The sequence below is a fragment of the Natator depressus genome, chromosome 15, assembly GCF_965152275.1.
Source record: "Natator depressus isolate rNatDep1 chromosome 15, rNatDep2.hap1, whole genome shotgun sequence".
NCBI lineage: Eukaryota > Metazoa > Chordata > Testudines > Cheloniidae > Natator > Natator depressus.
In genome coordinates, this window is record NC_134248.1 from 30712186 (window position 1) to 30740057 (window position 27872).

Genomic DNA, 27872 nt, shown 5'->3' on the forward strand with positions numbered 1-27872 from the left:
ACAGCAAACAGCACTGGCCAGAGCAAGGTTCCCAGCACAGCTCTGCTCCTGCACCTCAGTCCTGCCCTGCAGCCCACACCAGGCCAGTAACACCTCTGTCCTCTCCCACTGCCATACAGTGCTGGGCTGCCCGCACTCCTCTGCCACGCCTTCGAGAGGAAAGGCCACCAAAGGGTGATTTCGGGTGGTGTCTAAGCAGCGGAGACACGCCACTGAACTGCACCTAATTAACTTGCACAGAACGTGAGTGCAGCGCTGGATACACATGGTACTGTGGGAGCCCATTGGTCAGTCAGCCAGCCAGCCCCCAGTGTTAGAAGTCACAGGTGAGAGGATCGTGCAATAAATAGGACTCTACCATTTCTGACTAGTAGTGAATGGATGAGTCCTGTGGACTCCTCTTTATTTTACTTTATTTCAACTGCCACATAGATGGTCATGCACACAGCAGCTGCAATCTGTGAAATACACAAAATGGTCTCAGAGAGATGACAGGTGTCAATCACCTGGCTCAGGTCTACGCTGCCTTAATTGCTAATCTGATGCAATCCATAAAGTTGCCAAAAATGAAATTCAGTTTGTTTCAGCAAAGATGGCAGCTGTGGAGGAGCTGTAAAGCTTATTTGTGTGATCAGCTAATGGGCTCTGCGAATACAGTAGAGCTGAATTCAGGGAGGTAGCAAGAAAGCAAGGAGGTAAGGTCAGCTTTGGCAGTAGAAGTGTCTCCATAGGAGGAGTGGCAGACAGACCGAAGTCCTGGGTGCAGGTACAGCACAGGCCTGGGCCCTGCACCACAGGCTGTGAGCACAGTGTGTTCAGGCCTGTACATGGATATCGTAATGCACTCATGAAAGGCAGGGATGCTGCGGGGAGACAACGGGTTACAGTGGTTTTCTGCTCTTGGTGGGCAGTTTGGAAGGTCAGTGTTAAGCAACTCACCAAAGTAAGGAATGCTGAAGACAGATGGAGGGACTAGGAGACCTCCCAGACATTGCTGTGATAAAAACCTAAGTGCTTCGTATTACTGCAAGACAGTTGTTAGTTCTCCTTCTATTCCTGTTAGTCTGACAATATGCAGAGCACTGTTAATTCAAGGTGAGGCACTACCTGGTGATGGGATCATTTCTGTAGCTCCAGAGGTGTAAATAATTCGAAGTCTGACTGACTAGGAGCGTAGGCACAGGAATTCCACAGCGAGAATCAGCGACAGACCGCTCACAAAGCAGGTTTTGCACAGCAACCCATCACCCTGTGCAACTGAGAGCAAGCAAACTGTTCGCTTTCAGTCAAGGCACGCCAGGTGCATCAGCAGTGAGTCCTGAGCAGCACTGTGCCACTGAAATCTGCCTCCTTGATTCTTTGGTAACAGTCAACATTTCCTACCATACTAGACCTCGACAATGCAAAGTGGCCCCATAGCAAGCACACAGCATGCTGGTTACCTGGCAATACAGAACACCATCCCAAGGGCAAAGCACTCAGCGGCTCCAGGTTACTCACTGTTTAACCAACCAAGGATACGACACGCAAATAAAGCTTTGTGCCCCCAGGTTCTTTAAAGAGCAGCTGGCATGGAATAAAAGTCCTGGCATTTTAGCTTATTAGAGACAGAGCTTCTTCTGCCTTGGATTTGGACAGGCCATTCCAGGTGGTCAAACCACGCTCAGAGTAGATTCACCCCGTGCTTCAGCAGCTTTTGTTTGGCCTTGCCTGGTAAGCTGAACGCACTGTCATGAGGGTTGGGAACCCCTGAGTTGCGCAGTGGAGCGGCCAGCTGCTGGAAGTACGTTTCCTGGACCAGGTTCTGGCAGGCATAGACAGCTGTGGAGGCGTTCCTATTGGGGCAGGAAGGAAAGCAAAGGTCAAGGCTCTGGGAGACAGAAGTAAGCACCCTGATGGTCTTCGCAAGTTCCATTAGAACACATGGGAGCGTGACACTAAACTGCCAGCTCCAAGGACTAGAATAAAGGGTGCTCTCAGAGGCATGGGCACCCCAACTGGCTCTCCTCCTGCTGGACCACTTCATAAGAGCAGGGTGCACCTATGTCTGACAGCGTGAGCAACAAATGTCATGTACTAAACCCTGGGAAAACAAAAGGCTGACAAGGTGCCCCACCATCAGACAGGTCTTGATCTCCTCCCAGAAAAGACCCACCTCTCCTCCCCTCCCCAACCCACCCAGTCAGCTGGGATTAACCCTTCCACTGCCACAGCTACACCAGATATTCACCCTCCTAAGCATTTACTTGGCTAGCTGGCAGGCAAACCTAGCACACCAAGGGCTGATGGATAAACACTGCACACATGTATCAGCCTCCTACTTTGGAGGAGGCAGAGTCCCTATTGCTGGCTGGGAGCGGCTCCCCCTCACAGTACCCGTGAAGCAGGGGGCTGCCAGCATGAAGATGTCGACCAGCTGTTCCAGGGGACACTGTGCCCCAAGGCTGGTCTGACTCACACCTGCACGTCAAACTCTAGCAGGACAGCTCAGCCAGCCAGTTCTAGGTGGCAACCCCTCTCTCCATGGGGTCTGTAGCCAGCTAATGATGTCTCTCTCTATGCATGCTGTCTCCACAGTAAGAGTCCTGGATTCCAAGGCCAGAAGGGAGCATTGGACCATCTAGTCTGACCTCCTGTACAGCACAGGCCAGACCTGCCGCCAAATCATTCCTAGAGCAGAGCATTTAGAATGACATCCAATCTTGATTTAAACGTAGTCAGTGATGGAGACACTATTCTCACTTGGTGAATTGTTCAGTGGGGAATTACTCTCACTGCTAAACATTTACACCCTAGTCCCAGTCTGATTTTGTCTAGCTTCAACTTCCAGCCACTGGATTGTGTTACCTTTCGCTGTTAGACTGAGGAGTCTTATTGTTGTACCCCCAGAGGTACTTACAGACTGATCAAGTCACCCCTTCACCTTCTCTTTGTTAAGATAAGCAGATTAAGCTCCTTAAGTCCATCACTAGAAGACAGGTTTTCTAACCCTTTCATCATTCTCATGGCTCTTCTCTGACCCCTCGCCAGTGTATCAACTTAACGCACTGACCACACTGGGAGCAGCCATGGCAGCTCTCAGCAGGTCCCCCGTCAGAGGCCTAGGCTGGCTCACAGATTGCTGCCTAAAACCATCTAATACCCAGGGGTTGGTTTGTTGCAGTGTGGACCCAGGCCTGTGTAAACAGATAGCCTGGATTCTCCCCCTTCCTGCCACATGTGCTCCTGCTGTCACTGGGCGCATCCCCTCTGGGCACGGGCAGCGAGGGAGAGCTGCTCAGAGTTTCCCAGGATGCCTGAACACTAACACGATAAGGCAGCAGAGTAGCCATGGAAGTGCAGGCATGGCTGTGAAGGCCAAGCAGCTGGTGTGGATGCAAACGGAACCAGTTCCTTGGGATCAGTTAAAGGAACAGGGTGGAGGCAGTGACCGTGACACTAGGAAAGGCTCTGACTGCGATAAGACCATCTTGCTTGCAGCATCAGAATTTAGTTTGTCACACACATTACAGCTTGTTTCCAACCCAACAAGCCATGCAAGAAAACAAAACTAGACTGCCAATTTCAGGCGCCTTTGGCTCTAAGCCAAGACACAAGTTTACTAGGAAGAGCTATATTTAAAGCTGTAGCTTAGAACCTTATGGTGCCAGGAATTGGCAACATTCTAGCACTACGTCTTCATCCAAACCTTTGGCACTACTCACTCTGCTAGGAAGATCAGGCCTACATACACAGCACCCAGCCCTACTTGTGGGCAGCAAATCAAACGGCCTGTGTTTAATTACTGAACATCAGGAAATGAGTTGAGCTGACTGGCCTTTGGTGAGAGGCAGCTCTAGGATTATGGAGTGTGCAGAACACAATGAGCCTTAGAACAGAGTTTGTAAGGTTCCCTTGCCTGGCTCTCCTGGGTCCTACACAGAGCTCGTGGGCCGGGATTTCCAACCAGCACGACTGTACCTCTTGCAGACGAGTAGCTTCAAGCTCCTCATCTAAAATGCAAGCGAGTTCTGAAGTGCTCTCCACTCTCCTCCTCACCCTATCACCTCTGGAAGTGAGCGGCTCCCATGGCTGAAGAGAGGAGGGGGCGCCAGGCAGCCCTTACCTGATTGTCATTTCAGAAGCAGTCGGGAGCTGGTTGAAGTCAGAGTGGATGAGACTAGCAGCTCTCAGGAAGTGCTGATCCTGAGCGCCCAGTTCCTGGGGCAGGTTTGCTGCAGAGGAGGAGGGATAGGTTAGGAAGCTGCCTGTGCAGGGTAGTTTGCCCCAGCTGGGTCAGCAGGAGAGGATGCTGGATTTCTGCACCCTGCTGGGGCGGTCGGAGAATAGAGCCAAAGGAACACCCCATGTGACTCAAAGCTGGCATGATGGGGGTGAAGGTATGTTATTGGCTCACAGAGTCCTCAAGCACTGCACAAATATAAAGCCAAAGTAATTTCCCGAAGAGACTATGATCCAAGAGGCTGGACAGGGTGGAGCGGTGATTAGGAAATCCTGAGGCAGAGATTGCACAGAATCATTTGGTCTCTCTCTTTTTCCTAGTCCCTCTCTTCTGGGCTGGAGAAGGTGTGTGGCTAGCGTCTGTGGGGCTGGCAGGAGAAGGGAGGCATAAGGATGGACTGGAATGAGGAGAGGTGGTCTGGGATCTATACATTGGCCTAAGGGGACATCTACCCAGCCCAGGGCTAGAGTCTCTGAGCCTGGCTTGACAACTAAAGATAGCTGGGTAGACAGTGCAGCTCGGGCTCTGAAGCCTAGGGAGTGGGGTTGGCTTCAGAGCTGTAACATCTACACAGCTATTTATAGCACGGTAGCCCAAGCCCTGCGAGCCAGAGTCTGTTAATCCAGGCCCTAAGCCTTGCTGCCATGGGCTGCTGCTCGCTGTGTCAGAGGTCAGTCCCATATCACTGTTCCATCACCTGCTTCCTACGTCCAGCATCGTCCCTTCTCACAGCCAGAGACTTGCTGACAAGTGCCCTGTGCTGCTATACTCAGGAGCAGGGAGGGAAGTTACACCACTGGGGGAAAGAGATGTTTTCAAGACATATTGGTGATCTAGCCTTCAGGAGACGGTCAGGCAGAATCATTACTGCCCTGGAAAGGAGACTGCCCAAAAGCAGATTCCTGCCCACTCTCGCATTGGCACTTGGCTCAAGCCTGGTGCAGGCTGATCACAGACTATCAGAACCTCTATGATCACTGTGTACAAGCACAGGAAGAACACACCCCACACAAGCGGGCAGAGCCCTTTGCCAGCAGGATCTTAAACCCAGCAGGAGCCCAGGCCGTTTCTGAAGGAAGGATGAGCCAGGGCTGTGCTAACTGCAAACAGCGTTTCAGGCAAATGTCTGGAGCATGAGATGTTAACGCATGAAAGTTAAAGCAAAGCTCGTTCTCCTGTCTAACTCCTCTTCTGGGTGTACTGCAAAACAGCAAGCCCTAGAACCACGACGACAAGCCCTCACCTGTGAGTACGTTCTGAATGCAGTCATAGTGAGTAAAGCTGTAGGTGGCTTTGGCTGCAGAGGAATGGTCTTTCAGCAAAGTCTCCTTCAGGTGAACCTCCAGGCCATTGAGAGAAGCCAGACTGCTGTGATACTGCAAACAGTGCAACACAAACGTGCATCAGAGCAGATTTCCCTGTTCAACAAGGGCTGTAACCCGCCCGGACAACAAACATGGATGACATGCAAACGACCCCAGGGACGGCGAGAAGGACCGAAATGCTGGGTCTAATCCAGCCCAGGTTGCCAACCCCTGGAAGCGTTATCACCTCAAGGCTGTTTGGTATTAACCGGTGGATCTCCGTCCATTCGTTGGCCCACAAGTCAGTGACACAAGGGGTTTGGCAAAGGACACCACTGTGGGAAAAGGGCCTTTCAAGCACCAATTGCAATTCACCAATGGGAGGATGCAAGACTCAGTGACTTTACTACCTTCCAGTGCTTCTCTATGGGGCTCCCACTTTCAGAAGGCACTGTCTGCTACTTTTTGTAGCAGTAACCGAATAGCCTGTTGATTACTGGGATGGCAGAAGCCACTTGCTACTGTAACTGAAAATTAGTGTTAGGTGGGTTACAGTGTAATACAGTTGAATTGTGTTTAATTGCAGAAGCCAGGTGGTAGATGCCCCCTGCCCCTGGGTGTCCCACTGCCCCCACTCTCCCTCCAGACAACGGAGCTTTTCACAGCTTCAAAGGGGGCTTTAACCCTCCTCCCACTGAGCTGGATGGGCTTGTGGAAACAACCCTTCTGCCCCCGACTCCATTCAAACCACAGCACCCCAGACTAAGATCCTTTACAAATAACTCACGGGCTACCACTGATCCCAAGAACACACTGCCTCAGACTGAGCATTAGCCGATGAGACTGCTGCCCAACAAGACACAGGAGGACCTCTTTGTCTCTTACAACAGTGGGATGCACAGACAGGCTGAACTGCCTGGATGAGGCCGGGTGGACAAGATCTCCCACTGCAGTCTGCTGCCTGTCAAATGCTAGGAAGGTTAGTTTTCTAATCCCCAAGGCTATCCCTGTTCTTTCCTCAGCTGCAGGGAGGATTAAGCCTCCATTCACCATGCTGGTGATACCAACTCTACTCATGACCCTGCTGGTCTCAGAACAGGTTCTCTTTTCTGTACAACAGAATGAAGGGATAAATCCAAAGATGCTTCCAATTGTCTGCACAGAGACAGACCTTGCATGACAATTTCTGCTCTGCCCTGAGGGTCTGTGTCACAGAAACACCCTCCCACTGAAATGGGATGGTCCGCACTTGCTGTGCCTATTCAAGCTACGTGATTAGAATGCTCTGGCCTTCTCTGGTGTCTGCATTCAAAGGCCTCAGAGAGCTATACACGCATTCATTCATTCAGCCTTCCTGCCCCTGGGAGCTGGCGGTTAGTCTATTCTACAGATGGATAAACAGTACAGAGAGGCTGAGTGGTTTGCCAAAAGTCAGAGAGGGTGATGGAGCCAACACTAGGACCCAGGAGTGCTGACTGACAGTCCCCTGCTGTAACTGCTAGACCACAATCCCACCTAAAACAACAGCTGGGAGGGTGTGTTTCTGCCATCGAGGACCAACAAGTATCCTGCACCTAGAGGAAGTGTCCAGCCAAAGGGACCCCATCACGTCAGGTCTGGCCCAAAATTTAGGCAGTGTAAAAACAAGCTCTTGCAACTGCAAAGCCTAAGATCAGACCCAGTGTTTAAAAGATTCAACTCCAACAGGAAGAGCTTTGGTGAACAGCTCTCTCAACATCCGCCACCCAACCATAATAGCAGTGCGGTACTGCAGGAAAGCCAGAAAGGGAAAGGGACTCGTCCGTATTCACTGCCGAACAGAAATGCAACATACCCAGCTTAAACAGTGCATATGGGGATACTGATTATTCGATGCCTCCCACTCAATCACAGGCTCTAATGCTGTGGGTAAGGCACTTTGGACCCCACATGGGCCCCATCTCTTGCTTTAGGAATTTTTGCATGGACTCCAAGGGGAGAAGTGGGCCAGGTGTCTCTTCAGCTAGCAAGTGGCAATTTAAAAACAAGGCACAAACTGGCAGGGTTAGCTGGGCCAGATTTCCCTTTCAGCTGTTCTCTCACTGAAGAGCGAGACAAACAGACCAGGAGGCAGGGTGGAGCAGATAGAGGTCTCCAGCCAGCCGGGTTGTGGCCAAGCAGGAGATGATCAGGCATTGCAGAGCTGGTGAACACACACTCCCTCAGAGCCATCTGCAGAACCGCAGTACCAGCTTGCAGAGCCACAGCACCCCCGGCAAACGGGAATCAGAAGCGGTGCCCAGGTGCCATGGGTGGGGTGGAATCGGCCTGAGACAGAGAAAGCTAGCACTGCACTTGCCAACCACTTGGCTGGTTTTCTAGCATGTCCCTTTCTTGGTGAGTCACTCCTCATTTACTGCACTGAGGGGGCATCCCTGTTTACAAGGTGACAGCCAGAAGGTCACAAGTCCTGCATCTTACTGAGCACAGCTCAGAGTCCTGCCCAATTCAGAATGAAAACAGCAGTGGACACTGGGAGCTGGCTTAACAGTCTGGGCTTGAGTCTGACAGCTAAAGAAATGAGGGTGTTACTCATGGGCAAGGTCCCTGGAGAAGGGAGCAGCCCAGCCTGGATGTTAGCTCTTGGCTATTTAGTCAGAGGTTACAACTACTCAGTCACAGCAACATTCATACTTTGCTCATCTATAAACACTAATTAACGAAGGTCTAGACCCTTGTGAGGTAGGCTGGAGGAAGCTGAAGCACATGGAGGTAAAGGGACTTGTCTCCAAGGTCACAGAGCAACCGATGGGAGAGCTGGGAACAGGATTCAGGAGTCCAACTCCCATTCTTCAGCTCTGGCCACCATCCACACTACCACAAGACAGGAAGTATAGGAAACATTTGCTAATTTAAAAAGGCGACCTTTTTCTTACTTACCACATCTTCAATGGACCCCTGGTCATCCTTAAACTGCTCCTCCGCCAGCAGCAAGAGCACTAACCCTTTAATTCTGTGAATATACAAGACCATCTTAACCAGCTGGGGCTGATTGCCCGACACTGTGCAATCTACTGCTGCTAGACAGTCCATCCCAGTAGTTACTTGTGAAGGCAAACCGTTCTCTCTGCTCTTGGGAGAGCCTGGGCCTTCTGCAATGCCACTGCGTAGGCTCTCCTGGACTTCAGCAAGAGGAAACTGGTTCCTACTACAATCTTCAGCAGGGAACTTCTGCCCCAACCGTACAGCACTGGGCAGAGGCTCCTGCCCGGAAGCGTCATCCCTGGTTGCTCCATCTCTTTTGAAGGTTCTGTTTTGGCTGCTGGTGTCTTGACTGTCTACACTCGACAGATTGTCACGTTCGCTTGAGCGGCTTCTCCTCATCTCTTTGGAAGGATAGCAGGTGGAGTGGCTGCCACTGGCTGTGTGACGCCTCTGGAGGCTGCAGCATTCAGACTTCATCCGCTCCCTAGTGTTAGAGCTGGTTACAGGTTCCGTAGTGCTTCGACCTTCCTGCCCCAGGGCACAAGGCTTTGGAAAGTCAGAGGAACCCAGGGCCGCACTTGTGTCTCGAGCGCGCTCTGCAGCAGGCAGTTTGGAACTGCTGGGCAGGGCTCCCAGCTCTCTCTGCAACAGAGGGGATGGTTTCAGTGGGGCAGAACTCAACACCGGGCTTTTGCTGCCTGGGCTGCTCTGTGCTCCATCTGGGGGATTCAGAGCATCTTTTGCTTTGGCAGCGCCCCAGGCCTGTGGGGGGGGCTCTCTCACCACAAGACCATGCTGGCCTCGGACTTCATCAACCCGGGCCGAATCCAAGAATGCCCGTGAGTGGAGGGTGATCTTAGATCCTTTAGGGTTTGCTGGAGATGTGGGCAACCTAACAGGAGACAAGATTAGACACTCGGTTAACCAGTAAGTAGCAGTCACTTGGGGAATCGGGCCAGGAACGATCAGAAAAACAAACCACCGTCTCCTGTTCAAAACCTGATCCACCCTCCGTCGGAGATTAAATCCTGCTCCAGCAAGAGGGGCTGGCTGATCTCATACGCTGTGTCCACGTCGAACCTCTAGGATCCTCACTGTAAGGTTAGGTGGAGAGTGAGGGACTTGCAGAGCAGTACAGTCCCATCACCTGCCCTGGGAATGCGGCTGCCTTACACTCAAGCACAAAGGCTTTACTCAGAGCACAGTGGGCCGAGAGATGACAGCACAGCCAGTCAGTCAGTCAGTCTGAGGCGGGGAGGTGGTTTTGCTTTACGTAGGGTACAGCAGCAGAGAGCAGCTCAAGCCCTTTCCTCAGAGGGTGGAGTCCAGCCCGTTAGAGCTATCCAGCCCAACAAGCATCAGACGATGGTAGTTTTAACAACTCGACAGTACCCCCTTATTTGGGGCTCATGTTATTCTTAGGGAAGATGGCAGCAGAAGCTAGTGAGCCCTGGCTCTGCAGTGGGATGGTCTCAGCTGCTGAGAAGACCCTTTGCTGCATCACAGATTCACTTCCTACCTAGTCATCCACTCTACTGGAAAGTCCCGGAGTGCTGTGGCTTCACCGTCCGTTAGGGAAACTGGGAGGATGCAGACATCCTGAGGCAATGCGGGATCTGCGAGAGCAAAACCACACACAGACCCAGCGAGAATTAAAATGTTTGTACAGACACCAGACTCCATCAGTGCAAAGACCTCCTGGAGGAGGAGAGGAAGGCAGCCTCTGGCCAAGGCCTGCAGCCTGGTTGTGCAGGCTATGGTACAGGACTAACCAGGCAGCCTTTTCCTGATCACTTTAGCAAACAACGCCAGGCACAGTTAAATACCCTGTTACTTTTTCTGACTGTCCCAGAGACACAGCAGAGGATGAGCTGCCTGACACGAGCTGGACATTCTCAGGTCTAACTCAGCAAAGAGACTAAGGACAGAGTCAAGAAGTTACTAGTCGCTGTTCAGAACTTGAACTCCTGCCTTATGCCCCAACCTTTACACACCCTCTGCTTTCATGGTTTCGTCACTGACCAAGTCGACACACACCACCGTGTGGGACTGAAGTTACACACATCTGCTGTTAAGGAGTCCACAAAATTTGTGGGAGAACCTGCCCCTAGATGAGGAAATAGTGCCTAGATCCACCTCATGATACCCACTTAACACACTCCGGGGGGCAACTGTCCTACCCAAATGGATACACCTGGAACTTTAGCTGTGGCTTCAATGGAAGCAGCATGAAGATCTGCCCTGTGATGTTTTAATGGCAGTAGAGGGTAAAATCGGGCTCGCTGAGGGAAACCAGGCCCAGAAAGGGCCGTATTCTCCTGCGATGCAGTTCCCCATTTACACTGTGCGACTAGTGTGGCTTACCATGTTCCTGCAGCACCTCCCCACCTCCAGGTACGCTCTGAAAGTAAAACACACAGTTATCACTGGCCTACAGTAAGACTGTGTTCAACATTAGCCATCAGGCGCTCACACAGGCCCAATCCCAGGGGAATCTTCCCACTGACTGCAGTGAACTCTGGATCAGGCCTTGATACTGTGCTAAAGCTACTCATGTTCTGCAGTGACTTACTCCTCAGGGAGCCATGTTGAGCTCAGTGGAGCTACCCAGGAAGCAAAATATGACACAAGATGCGGAAAAGTATCACAACCTAGCCCTGACTGTCTCTGCATAAATATGGCAGGGCACAGTCCTTGTTCATTCCCGGAACCAATGTCAAAGGAGATGCAACAGATGCTTTCCCAATCCAGTGGCGTAATGCAACTGCACACAGATCTGCAAGCATAACGCCTCTTGAACAAAGTATGAAGTTAGTAACAAACAGAACAAGTAAACAAGGGGATTACACATGAATAGCAAACACTAAACAGTCAGCGTAACAGATCAGTAAGATGCAGGGTAAGGTTAAGAGTTATTTTGATGCAAGAGCTGGGATACTCACCTAAGAAGTTACTATACAGAACAAGTAATAGGTCTATTTATTGAATATATTTTTATAGATCAAATTGTGTTAGGCCACATGTTTACAATTCAGCAAAGGACATTTTCCAGGCTCCCATTATTATTTTAAGAACAATAGGTACGGAATTAGCAATGAGCATTTCCCCCTTGTTTCTTGGGAAGAAGAACTGAAATCACATAATAAGCATTTAATTTTTCAGCAAATGTAAGTGGTGGTGAAAGGTGATCTTTATGTTCATTCATTCTGCATGCTGCTAAACAGCAATCTTTGGCCAGATTAAACCCAGGGTGATTGATATTTTTGGCATCTTGAAGAGAATTCAATAGCCAAAATATTGACAGGAAAAAAGCTCCCAAGAACAGCAGCACTGACTTGACTCCTGAGCGTGAACAGGAATTTTGAATTTCATTACACAGTAGAACCATTTAACATCGCATGAAGTGTTGGCTGGATCTATGGTGCAAGTAACTCGCAGACTGGGTACTGATGCCGCTGGGCTTGTGTTTAACAACATACCTTTTCTGCAGCTTCTGTTCCTTGAAGGAGAACCTTGGCAGTGAGAGGAGGTGGAAGTTGCGTGCTCACAATCCTAGCAGGGTGGAACACAAACACAACCCGCCATGAGCAGAGTCACTTGCTGAAGTTCAGGACCCCCTCCCCGTTAGTTCAATGGAGCAGGCAGATGCAGGGTATCACTCAAACTGGGCAGCCACAGATGTTCAGAGCAGGGTTTCAGGTGCTGCTCAGACCAGTTTCATGCCCATGCAGTCCCAGTAGGATCCAAAGCCTACACTGTATCAACTCTCCAGGGCTGTGGTTCTCACTCTCACAGCCCCAGTACACTCACTGTGGGGAGCTATGCTCTGCTCTTGCCCCACCCTGACAGCAGGTTCCGAACACAGACACCCCAGCTGAACCCAAGGGGTTTCATGGAACTGAAAAGAGGAAGTGCATCACACACTGACAAGTATGTTCTGAGGTCAGACTAGCACCTCCAGGCAGCAGTAATGGCCCATGGATCTGTGAGGCCCTGAGACACTCCTGCCAGTCCCAGGGCACCTCCTGGAGACGAGTAAGGGGAAACCACGCTCCCCTGGCAAAGCACACAGGAACTCATTGCATTCCCACAAACACCTATACCTTACAATCTGCAAGCAGGGCCCAGATCCCAGTGCTGCTAGGATGTGCCTGTGAGCAGAGAGAGCACTCTAGGTAATAACATACACAGTCCTACCCAGCACCCCCTGTGCTTCAAACCCATGTCTGTTTGTCCCTTGCACTGGGGGCCTCCTCACATCGCATGACACACAGATGTTCCAGACAACTCCCTGTGGATTGACAGGCCATGGCAGAGGTTCCAGGACAAAACCAGACAAGACAATAGAGCAGGGGCTGCCTGCTCTTGGGGAACATTTTGTCTGGTGGGCGGGTGCAGGGATGGAGTATTTAACGTCAAGTACTATGGACAGATGGGCAGGGCAGCCCTTTAGGGATAGTCTGCTGTTACTGAACACTGGGTCAGTTCCACTCCAGATCAGCAAAAGCAAACTTGCCTGCTGGGTATTTACCATTCATTGGGGGCCTGGTTTTGGTGAGTGAAGAGTAACAGTGATCCAAGGCAAATAAAACCCAGTGCAGGCAAAGCCCTCGCCACTCCCACCGCAGAGCTGGGTATTGGTAGAGGAAAGGAGCATGAAAACTAACCCTACTGCAGTCGTGACACTGGCCTTTCCTGCAGGCACACAAGCAAGTCCAGAGAAAGGATCAGTCTGGTCCCTTCACTTATCCCCAGCAGAGATGCAGGTTCTGCAAGAGACTCTGCAGAGGGAACAGTTTGACTCAAACACAAGGCTGTCTCTCTGTGGCATTGGGGTGAGGCTTACGAGTTCCCAGGGGTCTCTTTGGGGATTCCTAGAAGATGTTGCGAGGAACTTGGTGGCCAAGTGGCCCAGAGTCTTTCTGGTTAGAGGAGTTTTGCACAAGAAAAGAGTTTCTGCCCATGAGAAAAATCAATATGCTGGAGAAGACGGAGGCACATGTCAGTGATGGGACCACCATGGGGAGTTCAAGGGCACCCAGGCTCTGCACAACTCACACATGCCTGCAGGACACATCACATGAACATAAGACCGTTTCAAGCCAGACCTCCACTCCCATACGGGTTTTGCACTTGCAACAAGTTGCCGGGATGCTACTAACTACAGACAAAACATCACCCCGTGTGATTTGCTGTGTGTGTGAAACCACTCCTATAAAAAGGATGACCTGGCTCCGAGATCACTCACTCGGACTTGGTCAGATGCACTCACGGCAAAGCAAGTCTCCACTTCTTGCCAGATGTGTCACTGACACATACAACGCCGAGTGCTTCTGGCGAAGGACCTACTGACTTCTGTCACAAGGAAATGCCTGAACGCCCTAATCCCCTGGCTCTGCCGGATGTCCTCTGTCCCCAGAGGCTCTCTTTACTCTGGCACAATGCCACAGGTGTAGAGTCTTCAACTGTCTACAGATAATCTTTGGCTGAATAAAGCCAGCATTTCTCCTGGAGGATGCAGGCTCCCTTTTCCTGCATCCATTTCAGTCAGTGTGGATAGTGTCACCTGGCCAGCAAGCCAGTCATTTTAAGCAAACTCACTCATTATTGGCAAGGCAGGGGATGAGCAGGCTAAGAAAGGGGAAAGGATAATGCTGGTACATTTAATCAGGTGTAAGAGGCTTTTAAATGAGCATCTTGCAGACTGTGGCATTTGGAAAGCATTGCCTCTCAGGGACATGTCACCTACTGAGCAGGGAAACAGCAGCAACAGTTCACCCCAAAGGCTTTTAGTTGGGCCTGTCCCCCAGCCACCCCGAGTGGCACGTGAAAGGTATTTCTGTCACGTGATGTTTGTAATAAAACAGGCACCTAGATCAAGTGGACAGAGCATGCCAGGGAGTCAGGACACCTGGATTCTTTTCCCAGCTATGCCACTGTTGGCTTATTATTTAAAATGTACATTGTGGTAACACCTAAACGTTAACTGGGTTAGAACTTTACTGTGCGAGATGCTGTCCAAACATATAGGGAAAGTCCCTGCCTCAAAGAGCTCACTTGCTCTGAAACACTGAATATCTGTCCAAATGAGCCTAAGGGAGTTGGGCACTCAGATCTCATTGAAATTCACTAGGAGCTAGGTGCCTACTGAAACCCCAGCCTTAACCCCTCAGGGCCTCTGCTTCCCCAAGTACATTTGGGGATAACAATCTACCCAGTTAGAAAAATACCTGAAGATGGAGAGTGTATATAGTAAGTAATGTCCCCGTTAGTAACTGGAGGACAGATCTGGAGGTACAGCCGCTACCCTTCTCTGCTTCCTCTCCCCGAGGGAGCTTGGGAAAGCAGCACTGGACTGTACAGCCCAAGGAGGGGATTGCCTGCAGTCGACTCTGTCTGAGAGCTGACAATCACAGTGACTGCTTGGAAGTCCTTGGCTACTCACTGGCCTTTGTAGAGGATGCAGCCTGCCAACACTTGAGGTGAACGCTGGCAGGTCTGCAAGATGAGAGCTGCTTTCAGTAACAGCAGGGGGTCCACCTGTGCAGGGAGAGGAACACAATCAAACCATCAAACTCCAGGGAATAATCCAAGGAGCAAACAGAACTATCTAGGGCACGTCTCAGTATAACAAGCTAACTGAGTGCTGAAGCCTGCAGAGATCAGGAGAGTTACCTTGGTTTTGTCCAAGTTCCAAAGGGAATTGAAGATCTTGTGCAGGTCACTGGTATTTTTCTGAATATGTTCAATGTACCTGTCCCACTGTGTGCTCAGCTCCTCCCGAGAAAACACCTGAAGTAGAAAGAATCCCCATGGTTAGACAACACATGGCTGGAGTGGACACAGGATCCAGAGTGCCCAAGCTGGTTAGGTGTGACTAGTTCAGGGAAGCGTGTCTCTAAGCAGCAACTCTTCAATGAAGCTTCAGCCAAAACACTAAACCAAGATCAGGAACAGAATCCAGTCCGCCCAACAGCAAAAGCCCAGCCTGCAGAGGGTTTAATGTTGCTGGTCGAGAGAGGGCAGACAGCACAGGCCAGATTCCATAGAAACCCTGCAGCTTAGCCCTCAATCTCAGTTGTCTGCACTGTGCTCTACATTACTGAAAACAGAGACCACGTGGAGAAAGACCCCTCCAACCTGGGATGGGATGCTGAGAGCCTCACTAGACAGAGGGAAGAGAGAGCTCGGACATCATCCAGCTCACCCTCGCAGTCCAGCGTGCAACATGGATGGCAGGAAGAGGAGCGCACGTGACTTTCGGTTGCACCTTGGCATGCAGCAGCAGTTTGTCCTGCGGCAGGAAGTTGCCAGACTCTCTCTACATGCCTCTGGGATACTGCATTCAGGTCTGAGAACACCACTCCCAAATCTGAAGGCATCTAAGAGCCAGAAAGATAGGCAGAAGCGAAGCGAGACTAGAGGAACAAAGAGTTAGATCTGCGTAGCTAGGCTAAGGGGAATGGAAACCACCTACCTGTTATTTGAGAGGCCTAAGTTCTAAGGAGCAATAGGAATGATGTACACTGGGGTGGAGACAGAATGGGGGAACAAGAGAAGGAGACTTCAGGCTGAACACGAGGAATCTTCCCATGAGGTCATATGTAGGGTCGTCCCCCAAGGGAAGCGGGAGGAGCCTCATCACTTGGGAAGCTGATGACAACATAGGAAAGAGATTCTAGGCACTGGTCTTGCCTTGTGGGGATGGGACCTAAGGACTTTCCCAGCTCGTGTTCCTGTGATCTCAGAGCTGCACTGGTGGCAGGAGGGCCAGAGGGAATATGCCAGCCTCCACATAACTGGGCAGGCCTCAGCCATTCCCAGAGAGGTCCATGCCCTCGTCTTGATCAGGGAGAGACACCCAACACTGTTAATCAGCAATTACCATGTAAGCGTGACACACTGGTCCGTTGTAAAATCTGAAGAGTCCGATCAATAGATCCAGAAATTGTCCACAGCTGACATCAGGGAGTTCAATGGTACAGCCCAGCACCTTCAACACACAAGGTTACAGAAAAAAAGGTTCCTGAAGCAGCCAGGTGATGGGAGACGCGAAAAGCTGCTGCGCTCCCCAAAACTCAGTTTGGGAAGCCCCATACGTAGCCATATGTCTGGGGAAAGCAAGGGGGGTCCCTGGCAGCAGAGGTAGAAAGCCAGAGCTGAAGACACATACTACCCATTCCCTCACAATCTCAGGGGCCTGACCTCTAGTTTAATGTTTAAAATGGCCGAGAACATCTTCCCCAAACGGAATACTTCAAGGCTCAGTTCACTAGTTAATGAACTCGAGAAGAAGGTTTCCACTTCCTCCACCAGGGAACAAGGCAGTGCACCAAACTTCTGAGAGTCCATGAAAGTAACTAGACTGTTGGGGGGCGGGGGGTTGGGTTCTGCCCATTCGGGAGAGCTTCCTGCAGCGGGGCTTTACCCCATCTGAGTGGGACTGCCCACTGAACGAGCTGAGAACAAGCCAGTTCTCAGAGCACGTGAACACATCACATCAGAGAAACCAGATATGCCCCTAAAACGAGAAGTCCACCATCACTGCCAATGAGCTTTGCAGCAGGGAACGAGCATCCCAGCGCTTTGTTATAAGCTACATTCCACAGAGCTCTGTTTTCAGCTAGTTCACACCTTTTCCACTGGCCCACAAATCCTCTCTAGCTGTTGAATCCTACAGTTGCAGGTCTCAGCTGAATGCTGCCAGGCCATTGCCACTAGCACCCTAAGATAGGGGTGGGGAACTACGGCCCATGGCTGGATCTGGCCCGTCAGGGCTTTGGATCCGGCCCACGGGATTGCCCCCCATGGTGCTGCAGGCACCGCACCGGTCTCAGAAGTGGCCAACACCATGTCCCTGGAGGCCGGGGGAGGGGGGGGGGGAGGGGGAGGGAGGGGCGCACGACAGCAGGGGGGAGAAGAAGAGGGCTCTGTGCATTGCCCTTGCCTCAAGGCACCGCCCCCCTCAGCTCCCACTGGCTGGGAATGGGGAACTGTGGCCAATGGGAACTTCGGAGGAGGTACCTGGAGGCGTGGCAAGGGCAGTGCGCGGAGCCCTGTGCCTGCCCCTGCCCCCACGCCCCCCCAGGGACCGTGCAGAGACATGGCGCTGGCCACTTCCCAGAGTGGCGCCATGTGGGGCCAGGGAAGGCATGCAGGGAGCCTGCCCTGGCCCCGGTGCGCACCACTGCCACCCCGGAGCCATTTTAGGTAAGTGGCGCCGGGCCGGAACCTGAACCCCTCCTGCACCCCGCCTCCCAACTCCCTGCCTTAAGCCCCCTGTCTGCACCTCACACCCCTCCTGCACCCAACTCCCTGCCCTGAGCTCCCTCCCGCAGTCTGCGCCCCTCCTGCACCCCAACCCCCTTCCCTGAGCCCCCTCATACACCCCACACCCCTCCTCTGCCCCAGTCCCTTGCCCCAAGCCCGTTCTTGCACACCACACCCACTCCCGCACTCCCTCCCGCAACCCAACCCCCTGCCCTGGCCCTGCATACAATTTCCCCACCCAGATGTGGCCCTCGACCCAAAAAGTTTGCCCACCACGGCCCTAAGAACATAAGAGTGGCCATACTGGGCCAGACCAAAGGTCCATCTAGCCCAATATCCTGTCTTCCGACAGTGGCCAGTGCTAGGTGCCCCAGAGGGAATGAACAGAACAGGTTATCATCAAGTGATGCTTTCCCTGTTGTCCATTCCCAGCTTCTGGCAAAGAGGCTAGAGACACCATCCCTGCCCATCCTGGCTAATAGCCATTGCTGGACCTATCAAACAATACAAGTACTTAGTTTGATACAATAGTAGATACTTTCTCTTACTATTCAAGCTTCTCATGTGCCTCCTGTTTGTTGTAACTCACCCAGAGATACTCGCCATCCACCCTTACTGCAAACTTGAGCTTTCTCAGCCGAATGAGACTTGGGGGAGCACTGGAGATCTCCGTTATGCAACGCACCACTCCAGCAATCTGTCCACAGAGCAGTTCCTGCTGGTCAAGGAGAGTCTGTGAGAGGAGGAGGAGGAGGAGGAAAGAGTGAATTTTGCAGCATTCCTGGCAAGCTGGAAAGGCACCACATTTACATGGCAGCAGGATGGAACTGGTGATGATAAAGTAACCAACAGTGTTTACTACACTATATGGAACAAAGGCTTGATAATGCCATGCACAATGCGCTGACTTTTCATCCCAGTCACTGAGACTGAAGTCTTATTTAAGCACAAGTAACCCTACCAAGAGAACAAGAAGAATTAGCCAGTCTTATCCCTAGGGGATATTTGTCCATATCACCACCACAGAATGTGGCATTATGGAGAGGCCCATAACCGAAATAGCAGAGTGCTAAAGAACAGCATAAGGTGGGTTGCACAGAGCCATATACGGTACATCTATACTGCGATAAAATCCAGTGGCTCCGAGTCTTAGATCCTGAGTGAGCTGGCTCGGACTGCGGGGCTAAAGACAGCCATGTAGACACTCAGGCTGAAGCCTGGGCTCGGAGACCCACCCCCCCGTCCCTGGGTTTCGGAACCCAGGCTCCCACCTCAGCCCCATGAGCCCGAGTCAGCTGACTGAGGCCAGCTGCGGCCATGCCCTGGTCTGTTACTGCACTGAAGGTGCACCCATGGGGGCCTAAGGCTGGAAAACAAGGAGTGCTGTGGATCAAGACTGAGATATGTTGGCAGAGCTGAACCATACACGGCTCTAATTAGGTGCCTTAAAAATACCAATAAAAATAAAGACACTTTTATAAACATCAAAGTAACAAATTTAACCAAATCCTGCTCTTTGCAAGCCCCACCATTCCAAGAACAGAAGGTTGGCTTTGCATGTACTTTATATATAAAATTGTGTGCAGCTCTACACAGACAGACAATTGAGAGGGAAAGCAGGCATTACCTGAGAGGGATAAAAGTAGCAAATGCCAGCTCTTGTGGGATCCCCTTCTTCCTTTACCTTTGAACCATCATAAAGGAAAAAGTAGTTCCACCTGCAAAACCAAAGTATTGACACAATGGAAGATGTATGCTGTTCCCAGCCAAGTCAAAATGATATTTCTTCCCACCCCCCAATTCTCTCACGCAGAGCTCTGCTATTTATGCTGCAATACACAAGTGTTTAAAGAACCAGGAATGGCAGACGTACATCATTCCTGCATGCAGCCTCACCCACTGATTTTGGAGATGGAATCAGGGTGGAGAAGGAAGACTCCAAGGATCTGGGCTATTAAACTCTCCCAACTTTCTGGGTTTAAAATAGATGAAAGTAAACCCGTGGCTAAGCCTAGAGGAGAAGGATCACAAATCCATGCCTATTTTCCAAGTCTGTTAGCACAGAGCATTTATCACTATGTATTTGGGAAAAATTCTCAACTACACGCAGCTTGGACTGGTTTCCAATAGCTTCATGGGCTCTTGGTTCATGTGGAGTCGGTTCAACATGTGCAAAAAAGCATGTAAAATGGGAGGTTCCTCCTGATCGGTGATGGTCTTAACAGTTTTGGGTCCTTACTGATTTACTAGACATCTTTTAGCTACTGTTTTCATTGTAGGCTGCATGTTCCAGTCATAAACTTTGTTCATAATAGACCGCAAGCAGGAGTGCTACAAAGAGTGCTAATTAAACCACATGAAGTCTGGAACAAGAGGACTGTGCAATTCAAAAGGTGAAGCTAAAGGACACAAGTTATTCTCCACCAAACTTGGGCTCTCAGAGCATTCCTGAACATTTCTGGAATGCCCCACCAGTGAGATAGCAAAGTTGGTAGGGCATTGCCTTAGGAATCAAATCTCAGTTCTATCCTTGCCTCTATCACAGATGCCCTATGACGCCTGAGGCCAGTCATTTAATCTCTCTGCCTCAGTTTCCCACCTGTACAATGGGGACAATTACGTCCCTGTGAGGATAAAATTAATCATGTTTATGTGGCATTCACATATTACTGGGACAAGCACCTTAGAGCCCACAATTCATAGCTTGCAACCCTGCAGCAACTCGCCAGAGACTGGAGGATTCTTGTACCAATACCTTAGGGAGTCTCTCTCCAGTTCTGATGCCATGGGGGCACTATACAGGGCTCAAACGTGCTAAGATGATGTGTATGCACATCTGTTGGCATGTTGTTGAGAGGCCCATTCTGTCCTCCGTGTCAGTCATGCAACATTCCCTTGCAGCTCTAGAACCTGCACAATGAGTGCTACTCACCAAGAAGCTGAGTTAGGTTCTGATAAAATGGGGCTGGCCATTTACATCAGATTATCTTAATCATGTCTTCTCGTCCTCAGGAGCAGTTTCTCCTCCAAAGCAAGTGATGCAAACAGCTCATTTTTTTCAGCAGTAAATGTATTGTTCCACAAACGCAGACTGTGGAGACTTCAGTGGATTTTGGCTTTAGGTGATGAATATACTGGAGATTTTGTTCAACTACTGATGTCAATAGTGATCCTCGTGGCTTATTTTCATGAAGAGTAAATCCACCAAAGTGCCTTCATTTTGGAGGTTTATCCCACAACAGCTACATGGAAACTTTGCAGAGCCTAGGCAATATTAAAGTCTCTGCAAAACTTGTGTTAATCAATTCTGAGACTGAACCAACAAAGCTACTTTATGAAAATTTTCCAAACAGGAGGAAAACCAGCTTAGTGCCTGCAATGAATCAGAAAGCTACAGAAAGCATGAATATGGTCATCAGAAACAAAGAACTACAGTAAGCAGATCTCAAGACTCTACACTGGTTCTTTCAAGTTTATTATTTAGTATTTAAGTGGCTATCTGTTCAAAAAGTCATCACTACACAGAAATTACTCTCACAGGAGCTCCCATTTAGGGACCTTCTGCTGAAGATACAGTTCCTTGAATAAGTCCTTGCTTTTGTGATACAAAGCTGAATGGTTTTCTGTGGTCTCCAGTGTTGATTGTTGCTCTTCTGATCCTAGAGTAAAGAATGAATGGATTAATGCTTGGATGCCTTTGCTCGACTGACCCGTGATCCTACAGAGAGCAGCTGACAAGCATTCAACAACAGAACTAACTTGTGCATGAGTGAGACGTGGGACAGAAACAAGCCTTCCATTTAAACAGCAAAGTTACATTTAATATGCTTGGAATATCATCTGGTTATTTCCGGGCTTAATCATGCATGTTGCTGACAATCAGATAGAAAAGCTCCTAACAGAAATGCAAAGAGCTAGGAAAACGATGGATCAGCTAATCTAAGGGCTGCACTGGTCCCTGAACTGAACGAAATTTGATTTTCCATCTTAACAACAGGAACATAGGGACTGATTTGACAGAGCAGAGCAATCGTGACCCATCTAGCTTGCTACCTTGTGTACAACAGTAGCCAGGATCCGATTCTTCAGGACAGGCACAAACCCCCGGAGTAGCAAAGCCTGCTCACAGAGAAGGCTCGTCCTAACTCCCGTTAGGTAGCGGCTGCCCTTCATTACGGCCTCCCAGCCACGGGCCTCGTCTGGTGCCTGGGGCGCGCAAGAGAAGCGCTGTAGACCAAACCCGGCCCCGCAGGCGCCCCGGCGACCAGCCACCCGCCCCGCAAGCCGCAGAGGGCGCTGCGGGAGCGGAACGGCGTTCACCAGCCGGGACTCGGTCGGAACAGGGCTAACGCCCCGAGCGCTTCCCCGCGGCCGAGCGCGGCGCGGGCCCGAGCCCAGCCCCCGGGCCCAGCCCCCGGCCGCCGCAGAGCCGGACGCGCGCTCAAAGCGAGTCTCGAGGCCGCCTGGTTCCCAAGGGAACGGGGGGGGGGGGGCGCTGACCCGGCCCCGGCCCGAGCCGCGTTAGCCCCGCTGCTGCTCCAGTCTCCGCGCCGCGTCCCGCGCTCCCGCCCTGCAAGGGGGCTCGCCGGGCTCGGCCCGCAGGGGTCGCGGCCGGGCCGGGCCGGGCCGGGCCCCGCCCCCCGGACCCGCCCGCGAGCCCCGCAGCGCCCAGCACCTACCTGAGCTAGGCCACTTCCGGAGCAGGGCCCGCCGATCACATGATGCCGGCACGTGACCGCCCCGCCCCTACGGGCCGCGGGCAGGGACAGCTGTGCCCCGCCCCCTCGGGCCGGCAGGGATGGAGCAGGCCGGGCCCTGGCGCTGCGCGGGCCGCTCAAGGCGAGGCCGGGCCCGCGGGCAGCGGGCGAGGCCGGGGGGCGAGGCCGGGCACAGCGGGGCGGTGCAGCGCCGGCTCCGGGAGGCCCGGTGAGTGCGGGGCCGAACCCGGGTCATCAGCGGCCCCGGAGCCCTTCCCCCGCCGTGGCGTGTTCTGCCCCCGCCCCCGGGCTAATCCCCCCCGCCCCGCCCCGCCCATCCCGGGCTCCTGCCCCGCCCCCGGGCCAACCCCCCCCCCATCCCGGGCCAATCCCCCCCGCCCCCTCCCTATCCCGGGCTCCTGCCCCGCCCCCATCCCGGGCCATGCAGCCCTTCCTCTGCCCCGGGACAGACCCCGCCCCAGACTCCCCTGGGCTGGGCTCCCCCGGGCCCCCCCTCCTCCGCACACTCCCCGCACAGCGCCCCCCCAGGCACACGGGGGGGTCCCCGCCAGCTCAGCCTGACTCTCCCTTCACCCCGCCGGCCCAGGCCTGGCCCCCCTGCCCTGCATGGCCACCCCCTGCCCCCCGCCGCGAGGTGACCGCTGCGTTTCCCGTCCCCCAGCGAAGAGCTGCTGAGCTCCCCGTTCTGGGCCCGCAGTCAGAGTAAGTAGAAGCCGCCGGGGCTCGGGTCGCCGCTGCCTGGTGCGGGGTTCGCTGGCTGGGGAGAACACGCTGCCGCGGGAAGTGCTGGCTGAACGGGGAAACCAGGCCAGGGCTCCCTCCGGCCCCAAGCCCGCCGCTGGCTGCTCTGGTGGGGTGGCCCCCGGAGCATGGGAGATGGCTCGGGTGCGATTGGCCTGGTGGTGCCACGGGGCGGAAGCAGGCCCAGTTGGAATGACTGAGCCCGGGCCTACTTACTGCTGCTTTGCCTTGCCCCTGCACTTCCTGTCTGACTCTGTCATCTGTGGGGTCACTTCTGAATTTTAGCCCACAAGCTCTGCGGGCCAGGGTCTGTAACTTGCCTCATTGGCGCGACGTGCCTACCGTGCTTTTGGCTGCCCCGTAATAATAAAACATGGACACAATTGAGAAGCCAAAGAGAGATCGCCTTTATCCCAAGCATAAGGTTCACCATAGACATGATTGTAAAGAGCTGGAGATGAGCAAAGGGACTAAAGGCATGATAAATGCCCCCCCAATAGGATTAAACACCATTTGCAAAATATTCTGTTCTAAAGTTATTGCTTGTGGCTCTGTTCTGCATCTGCTCTTACCGGGGTGTTCAGAGCTGTGCTAACATACCCACTAATTCAAACTGTTTTGGGTTGGGAAATTATAGAGGTTTTCCCCACTTGCTGCCCATCCATCTATTTTGTACCCTACTCCCCGAGACAGCGAATCACATGAGTATCCTTTCTGCCAGGGAGAACTGGGCTGGTCCCAGCAGTGCAGCGAGTGGGGCTTCCTTCAGGAACAGAGTATGCTGCCTCTGCGGCAAATGTGAGATTGAAAGATGTATACTAGAACAGGAAAGATGTACAGTAGAACAGGAAGACCATATAAGCACATCTCCGACGTCTGCATTTCTGATGCCTGCTTGACCTTCACTTTCTCTAGGAGCCATCCAAGAATCCCTCAGCAAATGCGTAGAGCAAGGGGAAAAAACACCAGGCTGTATGTCAGAAGTCCTGTGTTCATTTGAAAACCTGCAACTTGAACCATCCCATCAGTCAGTTATGGAAGCCAGTTCGCATTCAGGAGAGCCAACTTGCAAAAGGGGCCACTTGTGGTGTGTATGTTATGGCATTGGAAACTTTTCCTCTTGTGTCATTTCTCGATACCAGCTAGCATTCTTGCTTCTGTTACTGGAGAAGTTACAGGTAAGAACTATACCGTATGTTTAAATAGCTGGGTACTTATCTCTGTAACTTCTAACACTTTTTCTTCCTTGCAGGTTCCCCAAAGTCAGTGCTACATTTTTGATCCTTTATTTTCCGAATTGGAAATTGAAGTTCTCAATGAGCTTGGTTTAACAGTGGTCCTGGAGAATGAGGTAAGGTGGATTAAGGCTGGGATCTTTAAAATGTAAGTAACATGTTTACCCCATGAACAGAAAAAGGAGCACTCCAGAGAAATCAAAACAGTTGAACCTACATGTGCCTTTGATGTGGACATATTGCAGGGTTTTTGCCTTTCACTTAATTCTAGTCTGGTCAACGCAGAGTTTCTCGTGTAGCCCTTTTATGGCTCTGATAGAGGAAGTAAGTGTCACGTTTTAGTTATGCAGCAGTCTGCTGTAGCACTTCTGTGAAACGGGCATGTTTCCCATGGCACCATGGAACGTTAAGCCAGCCAAGAAATGTGCTGGGCTTAAACAATGTTGGGCACTTTTAAATGGCCTTTGGAGTGCCATGGCGTGGGCCCTAGGGCTTACAGAACCAGGGAAGGTGATTGTGAGTAATCTTAAGGAATGCTGTTTATCTGCAGGAGGGAAAACACCACATTCATGAATTCACCATCTTTTATATGATCCACTGTGGAAAAGCTTTGTATAACAATCTGCTCTGGAGTAACTGGTCTGTAGATGCGCTATCCAAAATGATCATTATTGGGAACAGTTTTAAAGGGATTGAGGAAAGGTAGGTACCCAAAAATGATTAATGTCCTCACATCTAAGGCAGAATTTCATTCACTAACTCTCACTACAGCAGTAATCTTTTATGCTTACCTGCTTCTGTGATGCCTTCACGAATGCTGGAGGAGCTGTCTTTTCATGCAGAACTTAAAATCATCAGCACAAATGTCTTCTGCACTTTAAAGTTTTAAGGTTCACTCTATCAACAAAGCTTTGACTTGCTGCCAAGTCTGTGGCCTTTTAGATGAGATTGTGTCAATTAAATTTCCATGCACATTGCTTTGCGGATTACAGCAATGCTGAGGTGAGAGGCTCTTTTCTGTAGAGCAGTGACAATTTGGGAGGCTTCTAGCTTCCTGTTCTTGAGTCTGGGCTAGGTGAAGAATTGAATGCGTATACATTTCACTTTTCTGCTTGTGGGCAGGCATAGCTGGGAAAGATTAATATATGTATCTGTGATTGAAAACAGAACCAGAAGTGTTGTTATAAACCAGTTTTAGCCACAGAGAGCTAAACCTTGCTCCTCTGGCTCATGGGATGTGGCCATTGATTCAACTGGAACAGAACTAGGCTTCAGTGTGTGCATGAACAGGCTCCTCCATTGAAGTCAGAGTGTCTACACTGTACCTCGGAACGGACGGTTTTGCAAGATCCAAGCAGCATCTCAAAGGCAGATAAAGAAATTGTTTATCCTATATTACATTACCTCAACCTTCCCAATTGGAGTTGCTAGATGTCTAGACCACTCCTTTGCTACTCCTCACAGTGGAAAGGTTATGGGCTAAGATCACCTGCTGGAGAGCAAGACCATGCTCTTGTAAACTTGTGACATGTCACTTCTAAACACCCAACCTCTGCTGTATTGCTGACTTTCTCTATGATGCTGTCGTTTTTCTCTCTCCATACTCCTGTAATGTCTGAGCAGACCTCAGAATAACTTGTGTTCATTAAAAACCAATATTTAAATGTGGTTGAAATTGCCCCTTGTACAAGCCCAGTTGCTTTTTCTAGTTTTCACATGTGTATAGAAATAAGTAGTGAGGTAGACTCCATCTTTCTAAATCTAAGCCTGATGCTAAGGGCTTCGTCTGTGCTTTCCTTGGAATAGACATTTTGTATGTTCTGTACAACTTCAGCCTTGTGTGTTAAACTTCATTTTGTCTCTTAATACAACATGCTTCCAAAACACACATCAACAGTAAAGTCAATTGGTTCCAGTACTAATGTTTGTCTTTGTTTCTAGGTTGGTGGCAAGAATATTAGAGCGAGATTATTTGTACATAGCAAAGGTACAGATTACTATTTTAAGAAACACGAATGTATTGTAGTGGATAGTCACCTCAGTCTCTAGCTATTGATGATAAATTAATGAGAACAATTACATAAGCAAATGTGATTTTTGTAATAGTCCCTTTTGTTGGTTCTCGCATGCCACAACAGTGGTTTTCAACCTGTGGTGGTCCACAGACTGTCTAAGGTTTCCAAAGGGGTTCACACCTCACATCAAAAATGTCTAGGGGTCTGTAAATGGAAAAAAGATAGAAAACCACTGTGCTAGAGCTAAAGGAGTCTGGCAGGAGCCTAGCTCAGCTGTTTAAGTGCTGGATGACACATTGAATGCAAGGTTTTAGCTTGGCTTCCCACAGTTTCAACTGTTCTAGTTTCCACATATTTTACCAAGATTGATTATGTTCTATTGTATCTTGCATAATTATGCTGTTCAACTATGTCTAGGTTTTAAAAGGGACAGAGGAAGCTGCATTTCCAATTCATCCTCAGTATATGGATATATTTAATGACACCTCCATCCACTGGTTTCCTTTACAAAAACTCAAGGAGCTCCCAACAGAAGCCTGGCAGTTTCAGGAAGAGCCAATGTACCACGAATGCGATGACCTGGAGATTATCAGGAAATAGGACAAATGAAGTTGTTTCATGCTAGGACCAGACTGAAATGGATCCTTTAATTACTCCCTGGAGTTTGTGCCTGTTTTTACAGGGCTGCATTCACTTATAGTAAGGGGATGTTAAGCTCACTTACCACAACTATCAATATAAAGTGTGGGCTGGCTAACATATTTAGCCAGAAATCTTGAAGGCAGCAGCAGTGTATGCAAACAGAGCTTAATGTGACAGGTTTTTTTTTTTAAAAGGTGAAACTGTACCTTAGCTTACACTCTTTAATTATTCACTAAATAAAGTCATACTAGTTTTTTTTCATTTTGCTGAACACCTGTGTCTTGTGCTTTAAAAAGTGACAGTCTGTGTTGAACTAACCAGTTCCTAGAAGACTGGGCCTGCTTTCTGGAACAAGCCGGGCCTTCAGTGAGATAGAAGTTTAGATCTGTATTTTGTATCAGCAAGTTATTCTCAGTTGTGTCTGACCCACTACGGAACAGAGAGAATGAGATGCTCGCTCTCTCAAGGATTTGATAGGTTAAGGGGTTCTCAACCACTGTTAAAAATACTGCATCAAGAAGCCCTAGACTACAGGGGGGCTTTCCCTGTTCACTGCCATGGAAAGTCAGCTATTGACTGCATTCTTGCATGATGATTCAGATCCTGAGTACCTCTAGTCAGGCCATAAACAACTCATCACTAAAATGTATAGAGATACATACATGTATAGAGATACTGAGCAAATTCTTCCAGGCAGATGTCCTGAAGCATCATCACCCACCCACTCTGAGGCATGTGTTTGACATTACCAATCATAAGTC

The 27872-nt window shown here is 50.6% G+C and overlaps 2 protein-coding genes across 7 annotated transcripts; one reads left to right on the top strand and one right to left on the bottom strand.

The window, feature by feature from the left end:
• Nucleotides 1-369: 369 nt before the first annotated feature.
• HPS4 (HPS4 biogenesis of lysosomal organelles complex 3 subunit 2) lies at nucleotides 370-22574 on the bottom strand. 6 transcript variants are annotated; one of them, XM_074972858.1, is made up of 15 exons: nucleotides 21814-22162; nucleotides 20693-21419; nucleotides 19388-19478; nucleotides 18350-18475; nucleotides 16376-16483; nucleotides 15166-15282; nucleotides 14936-15030; nucleotides 11970-12042; nucleotides 10855-10891; nucleotides 10010-10106; nucleotides 9274-9382; nucleotides 8446-9132; nucleotides 5466-5598; nucleotides 4106-4214; nucleotides 370-1835 (listed from the first exon to the last, which is right to left on the bottom strand). In XM_074972858.1, exons 2-15 carry the CDS (start codon nucleotides 20731-20733, stop codon nucleotides 1664-1666), a joined length of 1995 nt encoding a protein of 664 aa, XP_074828959.1. In that variant the 5' UTR covers nucleotides 20734-21419; nucleotides 21814-22162; the 3' UTR covers nucleotides 370-1663. The 6 variants fall into 6 exon arrangements, with proteins under 6 accessions (XP_074828959.1, XP_074828958.1, XP_074828957.1 ...); XM_074972857.1 differs by having other exon boundaries at nucleotides 18350-18478; XM_074972856.1 differs by having other exon boundaries at nucleotides 18350-18493.
• Nucleotides 22559-27340, top strand: SRRD (SRR1 domain containing). The gene is made up of 7 exons (XM_074973085.1): nucleotides 22559-22686; nucleotides 23140-23180; nucleotides 24135-24397; nucleotides 24472-24570; nucleotides 25005-25156; nucleotides 26396-26441; nucleotides 26887-27340. Exons 1-7 carry the CDS (start codon nucleotides 22559-22561, stop codon nucleotides 27067-27069), a joined length of 912 nt encoding a protein of 303 aa, XP_074829186.1. The 3' UTR covers nucleotides 27070-27340.
• Nucleotides 27341-27872: the final 532 nt, after the last annotated feature.

What these genes read in the sequence shown, in the direction of transcription:
- SRRD (XM_074973085.1), top strand. Translation starts at nt 22,559, where the DNA reads ATGGAGCAGGCCGGGCCCTGGCGCTGCGCGGGCCGCTCAAGGCGAGGC. An exon ending in TGTTACTGGAGAAGTTACAG is followed by an intron (nt 24,398 to 24,471) that starts GTAAGAACTATA and finishes TCTTCCTTGCAG; the next exon opens with GTTCCCCAAAGTCAGTGCTA. An exon ending in ATTATTTGTACATAGCAAAG is followed by an intron (nt 26,442 to 26,886) that starts GTACAGATTACT and finishes AACTATGTCTAG; the next exon opens with GTTTTAAAAGGGACAGAGGA.
- HPS4 (XM_074972855.1), bottom strand. Translation starts at nt 20,733, where the DNA reads ATGGCCAGCCCCATTTTATCAGAACCTAACTCAGCTTCTTG. An exon ending in GCTACTTTTATCCCTCTCAG is followed by an intron (nt 18,494 to 19,387) that starts GTAATGCCTGCT and finishes CTCCTCTCACAG; the next exon opens with ACTCTCCTTGACCAGCAGGA. An exon ending in CCAGTAGAGTGGATGACTAG is followed by an intron (nt 9,383 to 10,009) that starts GTAGGAAGTGAA and finishes GTCTCCTGTTAG; the next exon opens with GTTGCCCACATCTCCAGCAA.